Source organism: Lithobates pipiens, unplaced genomic scaffold, assembly GCF_037356315.1.
Source record: "Lithobates pipiens isolate NorthernLeopardFrog02 unplaced genomic scaffold, aLitPip1_a1.2 Scaffold_23, whole genome shotgun sequence".
Taxonomy (NCBI): Eukaryota; Metazoa; Chordata; class Amphibia; order Anura; family Ranidae; genus Lithobates; species Lithobates pipiens.
In genome coordinates, this window is record NW_027507785.1 from 98,076,961 (window position 1) to 98,089,078 (window position 12,118).

Here is a 12,118-nt window from a genome sequence, read left to right on the forward strand (position 1 = left end):
TTTACATGGTGCAGGAATACCTAGGGGCAAGGTCAGACTTGGACACCTTTCCCACCGAAAATCCTCTGGCTTACTGGGTCTTGAGGATGGGTCACTGGCCAGAGCTTGCACAGTATGCAATTGAGCTACTGGCCTGTCCTGCATCCAGCGTTCTTTCGGAACGCACCTTCAGTGCTGCTGGTGGCTTTGTTACCGATCACAGGGTGCGCCTGTCCACCGAATCAGTTGATCGACTGACCTTCATCAAGATGAATCAGTCTTGGATCACCCACAGCTACCAAGCACCTGAAGCTGATGTAACCGAATAATTTTTTTTGAAATATCACATCCCTTCAAGACTGCCTATGCTGATGCTGAGTGACTGTCCTGTTATGTTGATTGTCTATCCTCTTCCTCCTCCGCTGATATGTTGGAAGAACATTTCTGGTTCTGGGTGATGCCATCAGCCCAATTTTTCTGCCCCTGTTTAACAGGGGCGTTTAATTACAATTTTTGATGCAATGCTTTGTAGCAGGGCTAATTCCTGCAATAAAACTAGAGTATATGGGAGAGGTTGCAGTGTCGTGGCACCAGTGCCTAAGGCCCAATTTTTCTGCCCCTGTTTAACAGGGACATGTAATTACAATTCTTGATATAATATTTCACAGGAGGGCCCGTTCCTGTGCCCACCCAGAGTAACTGTGAGGACTTGTAGTGTTGTGGCACCAGCACCACAACCACCAAAGGCCAATTTTTCTACCACTGTTCAACAATGGCATGTAATTACAATTCTTGATATAATCGTTCACAGCAGGGCGCTCCAGCGCCCAGCAAGAGTCACTTTGAGGGCTTACAATGTTGTGGCAAAACCAACACCTTGTTCCGCCATTTCTGCAGAGCATATAGGGCAGGCCCCTACTTTCAAACATCCAACTTACAAACATCTCCTACTTGCAAACGGAAGGAGACAACAGCAAGTGAGATGAAAAAAGATGGACGACAAAACAAATTATACAGGGGTGATAACCCTTCCCTTTGTTTTCCAAAAAGCTTAAAAATAGTTTTTTTGACTGGAGCTACACTTTAAAAATGTACCAGTTGAAAATTACAAACAGATTCAACTTAACACAACAAACCTACACAGTCCCTGTCTTGTTTGCACCGCCTGTATTCTGCTGTTCTGAGTATATAAGGCCTGGGGGCCACACGCATTTCCTTTTTTTAATATGGGTACAGGGTTCCCCTTGATATGCGTACAAGACCCAAAGGGGCTGGTAATGGGCAGGGAGGGCTACCCATGCCATTTTTCTCAATGGTTTTCAACCATATTGCAGGAACCAGATATAACATTAAAACCGCAAGCAGTTTTCAATGATGTTATTTCTGTTTAATGTCATTTTGCGCAGGGACTGTTCTAAAAACGGGAAACACGTGGCACTTCACAGGCATACTTCAGACACCCCCCAGGTACCATATTTAAAGGAATATTTCACTTTTTTTTTCACTTTAATCATCATTAAAATCAGTGCTCCCGCCAAAACAGACATTTTTAAAAACGTTTTAGGCATTGACCCATGTCCCCTGGGGCAGGAGCCAGGTCCCCAAACCCTTTTTAGGACAGTATCTTGCATATTAGCCGTTAAAATTAGCACTTTTAATTTCGACCGTTCGAGTCCCCTAGACGTCAATGGGGTTCTAAAGTTCGTTCGAATTTGGGGTCCGTTCGAAAGTTCTGGTGCGAACCGAACCGGGGGGTGTTCGGCTCATCCCTATTCTACAGCTTTATGTGAATGAATGACGTGGCTGTGTGGATGGAGCCTGATATAGCCACGTTGGTTTCACATGTGACGGGCTGCGGATGAGAGGGCACAGGGGTGAGGGGGTGTGCTGCAGAACATGTTGCATGTTACAAACCAAATACTGGTGTAACATGTTTAAAAGTTGGACTTTAACCTCCACAGCGCTGGAAGTCCAGCTGCAGGAAGAGGGCAAGGCAGTCCTTCAGTAAAGATTCTACAGAATATTCTCAGAGAAAAGGTGCAGGAGCTCACCCCCCTCCCCTAGGTCACGCTTGTTTCCTCCCCCTAGAACTGCCCCTTGTCTCCGCCCCTACACACCTATCACCGCCCTCTTTAGAAAACAGGAAACCAAGTATGTTTAGGGGGATATATAACAGATTTTTATATGGATTTTTGTAATAAACAGCAAAGAAGTAAAATGTACAAAGGCACTTTCAGATATCCCCATATTCAGCAAGAGACCGCCCACATGTATATCTCAAGCAAGAGACAGCCAGACAGCCCACATATATATCTCCAGTAAGAGACAGTATGTATATGTGTGTTTTTATGTGTATATATAGATATAGATATATATATCTATCTCCTGGCAGCAGCATTAATAGACACACATCTAAAAAGCAAGACAACAATGACAGTTAAACAATTACTGAAAGCAGTCTTGGTCTGGCAGACGGTAATCTCAGGACACCACACCACACCATACGGCAACTCTTCCTAACAAAAGGAACATCCTCTCTGCTACAAGGAGAGGCAGAGTGCAGCTGATATCTCTGTGCCCTACCCTCTTAAGACTGCAGCTGGAACTATAGGAGCTGTGCCGGCTTATGCAGCTGTCGGCTCACTCCGCTGGCTGGCAGCAGCATAAATCACTCCCTGGCAAAGGTGCCGGAACCCAGTTCCCTGACAGAAAAAAAGCCCTGATTACTGGTAAGCAATATAACTAAAGCTGTAAAGATTTTTTTTTTTTTTAAAGAACTACAGCTAAATATGACTATATAAATTCTGCAAATGTTCAATTTTTACATTTCTTATTTTCTTACAACTGCTTTGTTATAGATCTGTTTGTTGCTGCCTGGATAAGATTTGGAAAACTGAGCATTTTCTTCAGAAAACCTTTCCCATAGTCTATAGACAGCAGCCTTTTTATTTATATCCCAGACCATGGAGGGAAGAATGGGGTAGCCTTTTGAAAACTGTTTTACGGAATTGCCATTCACTATTTTTGGGTGCTGCCTGGACAACTGAGAATATAATTTTTTACATGAAATTTACATGCAAGTTTTTTACTTTTGCGTTTCAGCATGGAGTTGGTGTTATACCTGCTGTACACTCTGGACTCACTCAGCATCAATACCAAGACCTGAGCACAGCCTACTCAGTTGTGCAGCCATCCGTCTCGTCTGCCCAGTTTGGGTCTGCTCCTCCTATATTATCCAGCCAGGTATGTGGTTAAAATTTGCATAGCTTGAATTCCTTACATCTTTCCTGTGAGTGTTTGTCAAATATATAGATACAAGCTCCTACATAAATCAGCAACTTAGTTGCGATTTAGGATGTTTGCTACCTAGTATACCAATATTCCTCCTATGCACGGTGAAATAAAATATCCCTTATCCCTGATATTTTTAATTTACCAGATAACTAAAATTGCAAGTGTTGGCTTTATTTTTGTTTACTTTGGTTACCACTAAACATGCTAAAATGATCTGCAAATAAAAAAGTTTTAAAATGAGTACAATTTTAGAATACAATGGTTAGCTTCTTTGTTATATAGAGCAGTGGTCATCAACCCAGTCCTTAGGGCCCACTAACAGGCCAGGTTTGCAAGATAACTGAAATACATCACAGGTGATATAATTTGCTGCTCAGTGATTACAGTATTCTTGTCTGCATGTCCCCAAGGTAATACTTAAAACCTGGCCTGTTAGTGGGCCCTGAGGACAGGGTTGATGACCACTGATATAGAGAGAGATTTTTTTTTTTTTTATTTTTTTTTTTTTACCCTTTAGACATTCATTTTCCCTAGTCTTCTCAATATTGAGATGAGAAAGAAGGATGCACTTTTAAATCAATGTTGAGGATGCGTCCACCTTCTAAAAGCTAGCTCTGTACCTGCTCTTCTCTGGGCAAATTTCGCATTTTGCATGCTTTCAATACATTTAACAGGAGGCTTGTGCTGTCTAGAAATCCCAGGGCTGCTTTAACGCCAGTTAAAAAGTAAAGCATAAACATTTTATTAAACCTAAAACTGAGGAAGATGCACCTGTGACAAAAATTGGCTAATGTAGAGATTTGGAACAAATGTAAAAATTCAAGTGTAGTTCTTTTTTTGGGGGTATGGCAAATGGTCCTCCCCAAATACTGTAGCTCTAAACCTGCAGATAATTAAAAGAATCAGAATCTTCACTAGCTGGAAGAGTAGGTTTGGTGCTAAATTTTACAGTGCGTCCACCCAGAACAGGGGCCTGTGAGCAACAGGGATTGCATTCTAGGGAAATTAACCAGCAATCTAATTCAAGTAATTGGAAGCAGAGAAACTAATTACACCCAGAAAATAACAATAACGATCCAGATAGCAAGGATAAGTTGCCACAAATTAGTCTTGTTAATTTGCTACACATTTTTCACTGGCAATTTGTACACTTGCTGAACACTTGAAGCACAAGTTTTGGTTGACACTTTTACAATCGGTAGCAAATTTGCGTGGTAAGTCTCTAGCAAGAGCTAAGTTGCGGTGGTGAGTCTACAGCAAGAGTTCTGCAAACCAGTGACCATTGTGGTTGGGTGACTATTGCAGAAACTGAACCAGAACTTGCAACAGACTTGCAGAATGTTTGCAAAGAAAGTTGATCTGGAGTCATGCAATGTAGACTTTTTCTGCAATTTTTCAACAAACTTGTGAAGCCTGGCAAGTCTAGGAATAGCTTAGCAAGTCATTTTCAAACTTGCAGCTCAATTGCTTGCTATCTGGGCAGAGCTACAAACCAGTATAGGAATAATGCAAGCTTTATATGATAAAAGATTAGTAATAGTGTGCAACTATTATACAAAAATTCAAGATCAGCAAATGAGCCCTACAGGAACCTTGGTAAAGTTGTATATACAGTTCTTTAGAAAGGATGCCTCCATGTAAAAGTGGCAACAAGGTCCAGCTGCATAGGTCCTTGGGAGATGGTCATGGGTGTGGAGTCTGTTCTGAAGAGGTAAATACTGGATCAAAGTTGGTGCGGAGATCCTCCAATCGACATTGGATTAGCCTTAGAAGCAGCTTCTTACTGACAACATCAGTGGTGTAAAACTAGAACTCAACGTCAGCCTATCTACTCTGCTCCACTGTACCTAATTGTTTCTAATCTGCCATGCATGTGGACATCTAGCTAGTCATGGGTTGTTGGCTGTGTAACCTGGCCCCATTCTATGCTGCGCCATGAGAAAATAGCTAGAGAATCCCATACCAGGGGGGACAGCAGATAACTAAGGCAACAGGAGCTGCATATAAACACTATTAAAATAGAGGTTCGACTATTATACTGCAAGGTGATCACTACATACATAATGTAATGCAGACCTAGCTATCTGGCACTGTGCTTGAGAGAGATCAAAAGAACAGACACACTTTTGTTACCGGACTTCAGATACAGCCGCTACAACAGATAAACTATTAGATAACAGGAACAATTGGCCTATAGTCTCTGCTTCTGGTCTGGATGGAATACAGCAGCATCTTCTGCGTGGACTTTCTTACTGTCCACATCTGAGTCTACTTCATGGAATCCCCCTCCCTCCCTTTTTTTAAAGATCTCAGTCCTCCAATCTAGGGTTTCTGACCCAGCTAGCAGGGAAAGCAGGTTAAGTACCCGGGATAAATACCAAGCAACAGCTATTTACAAATACATACACTAGAGGGAAGCGGCTCCCTACACATGAAACAAGCTTTGTTTTGCTTTTGTAAGAATATTATAATGTAATACTCCTTTATAATTGCATGTAAAGCCCAAACCTTTTTTTTAGATAGAGCAGAGAAGTGTTTAAACCACTACTGGTTAATTATCTGCTCTCTGAGAAAAGGAAGAGCTGGTGTAATCGATAATATTCAAATCTTCATTTTCTGTTACCTGCTCAGGCAACACACTGAAGGTACAGAATTGTGGTGTAAGATGAGACTCACTAGAAAAACACTGTTACTCTAGATAATGATAGAAGCAATGAGTGTCTGCAAAGAAAACCATTTAGTAGACAAGCCATTATATTACGCCATTAAGTTACAAAAAGTATCACTGGTTCAATTTTAAAAATCATTTATTTTGTAGAATTCTGCTTATTACCTTTTATTTCAAACATTTACTTTAGTGTTTTAAGTCTTTGCAAGTGTTTTTATTTTTTTTGTTTGTTTTTGCTTGAATAACAGCAATCAATTCAACACCAAGCTCTTCTACAACAAATCCCGGCTGGGCAGGCTGTCTGTCCAGTGCCACCTACCTCCCATACATACCCACAGTACCAGCCCCCGCTCACACCGGCTCCACTGAAACCACTACAGATTCCTTCAGTCCCACTGCAACAGCACCAGGTACCTGCATCACAGGTAAAGTCTCCCCATTTTATGCTATCATGTCATGCTATCAGCTGTTTACATTTTTAAGAGTTTAAGTGGTTTTCCAAGATAAATAACAATGACCCTTGCTTCAGAACTTTCCATGTAGGTGGTTTCCATCCCTGCCCGTCTGATCTTTTTTGAGGCTTTAGATCCTCTTTTGGGGGGGGGGGTCACATTTTGAAAGGTGAACGGAAAATTAAATATTTACCTGTCATTGTATTAGTATTGGACCACAGAAGGACCATTAACATCGTCTCGTTTCAAGAGACACGGAGCACTAATCCACTAAATAGCCTATTGAGTTTGCTGCAAATTCTGCACCTCATTTATGGATGTTAGACTGTTTTTAGCTTGCTATATATAAACTTTATTGGCTAGGAAAGGTAATTTTGGCCACTTTTGACCAAATGCTTTGGGACACCGACCATCACACGAATATGAGCATTTTAATATCTCATTCTAAAACCATGAGGATTAATATATGGTTGCCCCCCTTCATTTGCAGCTTTAACAGACTCCGCTTTTCCAGGAAGATTTTCCACAAGACTTGTTTCTGAGAATTTTAGCCCATTCAGCCAAAAGAGCATTTGTGAGGTTGGGTACTACTGTTGGACAAGAAGACTTGACTTGCAATTGACATGCCAGTCATTTAAAAGATGTTAATAGTGGCTCTGCATAGGTTGTTTGAGCTACTTCCCACCTAACTTGTCCAAGTCTTTGTATGGAGAACTATTGAAGTAGCCTTCTAAAGGCTATATCTAATATGTTGGCTGGAAAGTATGATTGTGAAACCTTTGTTCATCTTTTGAATAATGCAGACTTTATGCAGGGTAACTAACAAGTTAATCGATCACATACAACCCTATGCTTGTATGGATAACTTGATAGATTACCAGTGATTGGATAATGTTGGATCAAGCAGGATAGTCTGCTGATATATGAACACTTTATGGCTGACCCTAATGAATGGCATGAATGTAAACAGTGGGGTCATTGTTATGGAGAGGTATAAATGGAAAATTCAGAAACAAGTAGGTCCTGCGTAATCTATCAAGGAGAACCAATTAATCTCTAATTAATTTTTATACTTTCAGGTCTACATTCAGCTCTGGGGGATGTAAGAAAAACTAAAACTAGTTGAAAGAAATGTTATAAATTTACAAGTAATCTTTTGTAACCCTCTAATTCTATTTTCGAAGTACTGTGCATTCAGACATTTTGGAGAGCTCCACCAATACATTTTTATTAATGCATTTCATTGCTTTAGTTATGGAGGACCTTATGGTAGTCCTTGAGTTGGTCATGTCAGTCTTCCATGTAAAGTCTTATTAATACCCTGTTTCCCCCGAAAATAAGACCTAGCGTGACTGTCTGTGATGGCTGCAATATAAGCCCTACCCCCCAAATAAGCCCCACCCTGTTTCCCCGAAAATAAGACCTACAAGGACTTTGACTAGGACTTATTTGGGGGGTAGGGCTTATATTGCAGCCATCAACGACAATCACGCTAGGTCTTATTTTCGGGGGAAGCAGGTAGTAGTTTTTAGAGTAACTTGGTTTCAGTCTTCACTTAATTCCTTTAACTTTATGGATAAGGTACTCGCAAATAATGAAAAATGCAAATCTAGTATTTGATTTCTATAGCCAGAAAATGCAGTGGTATATAGTATTTTGATCATATTGGGTCAGACCCTCCAAAACTTAGAGATTTGGGTAACCGTTAACAGATTGGGGTATGTAAACCCGAGGCTGGGCTATAGACATTCACATATTAACATGGACGTAAAACAGTATATGAACGTTTCAGCAAGTCCTCACTGACATTTGTAGCTGCAGGCATTGTAGATCAATTTATCGATGGTAGAAGCACTGCTTAGTTCACCCTGCCCTACCCCCTCCCAACAGTGACTCGGTGGTCTTTCAGCCTCCTAATCTCTAAAATATAAATCCGTGCTCTGAAAGGAGGAGCAGGGTGAGTGACTAGCTGAGAGAATTTTAGTGATTCTGCTGAGGACTTTAAGGATGAATTCCTCCTAAGTGCCTACAGCTACATAGCTCAATAGGGGCGTGCTTTAAACATTTTTGGATGTTCCTTTCCATGTCCACCAACCTATTATGACCTTAACATGGGAGGTCTCATTCTCTTTGCTGGACTCTCTATTTTACATTACTAGAGAATGGACTGTGCCAAAGGAAATTAGTGGTAATCCTGTGGGTTTGTACTCAGACTTTTGGTGGCAAGATCTTACAGCTTGTGTCGCCAAAAGTTATAAGGAACCTGTGGTTAATTCAGCCCACCAGCATCCAGAAATAAAAATTTGAAATTTTTTTTTTTGCTAAGATTTGGTGCCAAAATGTTTAAAGCTTTTGCATTTTCAAGAGGATGCCACAGACTTGGATATTAATAAAGTACTATGTTTGTTGAGACTGTACAGTGTTGTATTAACAGCAATAATGTTTTTTGTTTTTTTTGTTTTTTTTTGTTTTTTTGTGCATTGTTTTTCAGCTTCCTCCGTATCCTCTCATACCAGCAGTTACTCCTCTTACAGGACTCGAGAGCCTCCCTGCCAATCTCTCTGACTTACCTGCTGTCTGTATCACCCCCCTGCCTGCTCCCTGTCAGTATTTCCCTCCAGGTGTGGTTATGCCCAACCTTCCTGTCACCCCTGCAGGGCCCCCGTCAGGGCAGACAGTCAACCCACAGTTGGTGCTACAATATGAGACTAATCTTGTGCCAAATATCCAGGTTGCACCTGTATCTTTATTAGCAGTGGCACCATCTGGCATGCCAGGAATACCGATGCCACAGCTTCCCCAGTCACACCCGTTCCAGGCCTCTTTTCAGCAGATCATTCAGAGTGATGTCCCTTCTGTTCATCTCTCTCCAAGTGTTCCGCCCGTGTCACAACAATCCCATCTTCCTCTTCCTCCTCAGTCACATCATCCAAGCATTACCCATCCTCCCGATCAGACTACATCTGGGGCTGGGAACCAGGTAATATTTTGCGACATTACTCTGAGTTGTACTTTTGTCACAAAACAAAAATCCAGACCTTAACCATGGGTTTGGACAAGGACACGATTGGTAGGTCCGAGAGATCTAATTTCAACAGAGGAAAAACTGTCAACACACATACAGTGCTCCTTCGGCAGAGCATGCAGGCATGATCTAGCCATTTAGACATGTTGGCCGTATGTGTTACCATGCATACATTATATGGGCATGTGGACAAGGCTGCCAGAATTTAAAGTAGTAGTTCATTTTATCTCATGCTAGAATAGGAGGAAAAGAAAATTCATTTTTTTATCTCTATGTAGCAGCAGCTCTAGTAAACAGTTGTACACAAGTAATTGCACGGTTTGACTTTACTTGTGTTTATTAACAGAAGTTGGTGATAAGCATTTTAATCTGGAGAAATAAAATTGACGATGAACATGTGAAAGTTACAGAATTTTAGCTCAGTATTGGCACGTTAACGTGTAAGACTGTTAAGTGTATCCGTTCATGTCCACAGAAAATTTTACACCAAAAATGAATCGGCATGCATAAGAACAAAAATTATAAGCAATATTTAGGACAAATATAGAATGCCTAAAATTATAGTCAGCATGCATAATAACAAAAATTTTATAAGCAATATTTAGGACAAATATAGAATGCCTAAAATTATAGTCAGCATGCATAATAACAAAAATTATAAGCAATATTTAGGACAAATATAGAATGCCTAAAATTAAAGTCAGCATGCATAAGAACAAAAATTATAAGCAATATTTAGGATGCCTTAATACAACTAAATTCAATTAATAAAAATTAATTATGTTATTACTGAGCTCCAGGAAACCTAAAAATCTTCCCTTGCAGTGGGGCTGCACCCAGTCTGCAAGGGTTACCTGCTCGTTTATGTCTAGGAGACTTGGTAAAGCATATTAACTTTATCACTAGACTGATCCCCACAGCCTTCTGTTCCCAATCTTCTGGTGGTCCATGTTTCTCTGAAGTCATCAAGACTAATTCAGGGAGCATAGCCCTATATTGGATGTGAGGACGTTGGGAACAGTCCACCGCCAGAGCATGTGAGAGTACTATCTGCCAAGGGTGCTTCCCCACTGCAAGGGAGGATTTTTAGGTTTCCTGAAGTTGGACTTTAGAGTGTTTACACAGCCAACATTTTTTTTTTTTTTTTTTTTTCTATTTGTTGATAGATTGGAGGCCTACTGAACGCTGTTCGTTTTACTTTAATTCAGTTAGACTGCTTATACAGTAATGAATATGCCTCCCTTTTTTTCGAGACCTAAATAAACATAACCTGTGCAGAGCAGTTTCCTTTACCTAGAGATGAACATTAGGAGAGTTTGACTGCTGTTATCCTATATGCAGTAACCTGGTTCTTAGCTAGACCCTCTGAAACTGCTGTAATCAAAAGCGCTGTTCAGGGAGTGGGTGACAACTCAACAATTCGGGATTTGACATCACATTGCGTATCACAGTGAATGGTCATAAGGATCCATTGTGAGGGTGAATCTTACACAGGCAAGGGTCTACCTTTGTCGACTCAACATCAGTAAATTTGTCCAGAGCAATGCTGAACAGTTTAAGTTGCAGCAAGTGCAGGTAGACAGGAAGTGGCTAAAAGAGGCTGGGGGAAATCCAAGTTGCAAAAAAGGATGAAAAAGTGTTATGAAAAAGGGCAGTTGTTAATGATTTACAGTGCTTAGCTGACCTAGTTGCGGTTTAGAGCTACTTTAGTGGAGAAGTCCAAGGAAGTAAAAATACTCTTAAAAACCCACATATCAATCAATGCCCATGATTTAACTTTCTTTTGAAGTCCTTTTAACACATGTAATGTACAGATTGTGGGATTGCAAATTATCTGCCATCTGTTAACAATAGGCATCCATAGCTTTCAGGAACTTGGTTTTGCAGAGTTAAGTTTCACACACAAATTGCAAACCGGTCAGTAGAGATGAAAATGTAGTTATGCCGCATACACACAATCGGGATTATGGTCGGAAAAAGGTCTGATGGTTTTCCCGACAGAATTCCGCTCAAGCTGTCTTGCATACACACGGTCACACCAAATTCCAACCGCCAAGAACGCAGTGACGTACAAGTACAAAGGGACTAGAAAAAGGAAGTTTAATACCTAGTAGCCGATAGCTTTCATCTCGTAGTTGAATCTGAGCATGCGTGAGTTTTTGCACGTCAGAATTGCATACGCACGGTCGGAATTTCAGAAAGTTTTTCCATCGGGAAAATTGAGAACATGCTCTCAAATTTTTGCTGGCGGGAATTCGGCCAGCTAAATTCCCATGGAGCATACACTGTTGCATTTTCCGATGAAAAGCTCTCATCAGTCTTTTGCTGGCCGAAATTCCAATCGTGGCCTGTTAGTGGGCCCTGAGGACAGGGTTGATGGCCACTGCTCTGTAGTATGTTTTTACTAAACAAAAATGCTGTACATACAAGCTTCTTACAATTTTTGGAAAACACTAAGACCTACATATTGTTACAGATTTGCATACAACCCACATGCACATGCTACCTAGCCTTTTTAGAAATTAGTATTTTCAATGGTCTTTATGCAATGGGGTACACTAAAAAGTTGCGTGGCTTAAGTTATTATTCACGATTTCCACAACACAAGGTTCCAGGCTTTACTCAAGAGATTTGAGTAATGTAGATTTAGTATCATCCCCAGATGAAAATCCTTCCTTGGTCTTAAGTGGCACAGACTTT

General features: G+C 40.7%; 1 protein-coding gene across 1 annotated transcript in view; it reads left to right on the top strand.

Moving 5' to 3' along the window:
* The window catches only part of WNK2 (WNK lysine deficient protein kinase 2), a 312,190-nt gene that overhangs the window by 214,737 nt on the left and 85,335 nt on the right, over positions 1–12,118 (top strand). Inside the window, exons 10-12 of the mRNA XM_077452096.1 lie at positions 3,082–3,222; positions 6,190–6,366; positions 8,885–9,373. Coding sequence (XP_077308222.1) covers positions 3,082–3,222; positions 6,190–6,366; positions 8,885–9,373 — 807 coding nt within the window. The remainder of the gene's footprint in view (positions 1–3,081; positions 3,223–6,189; positions 6,367–8,884; positions 9,374–12,118) is intronic.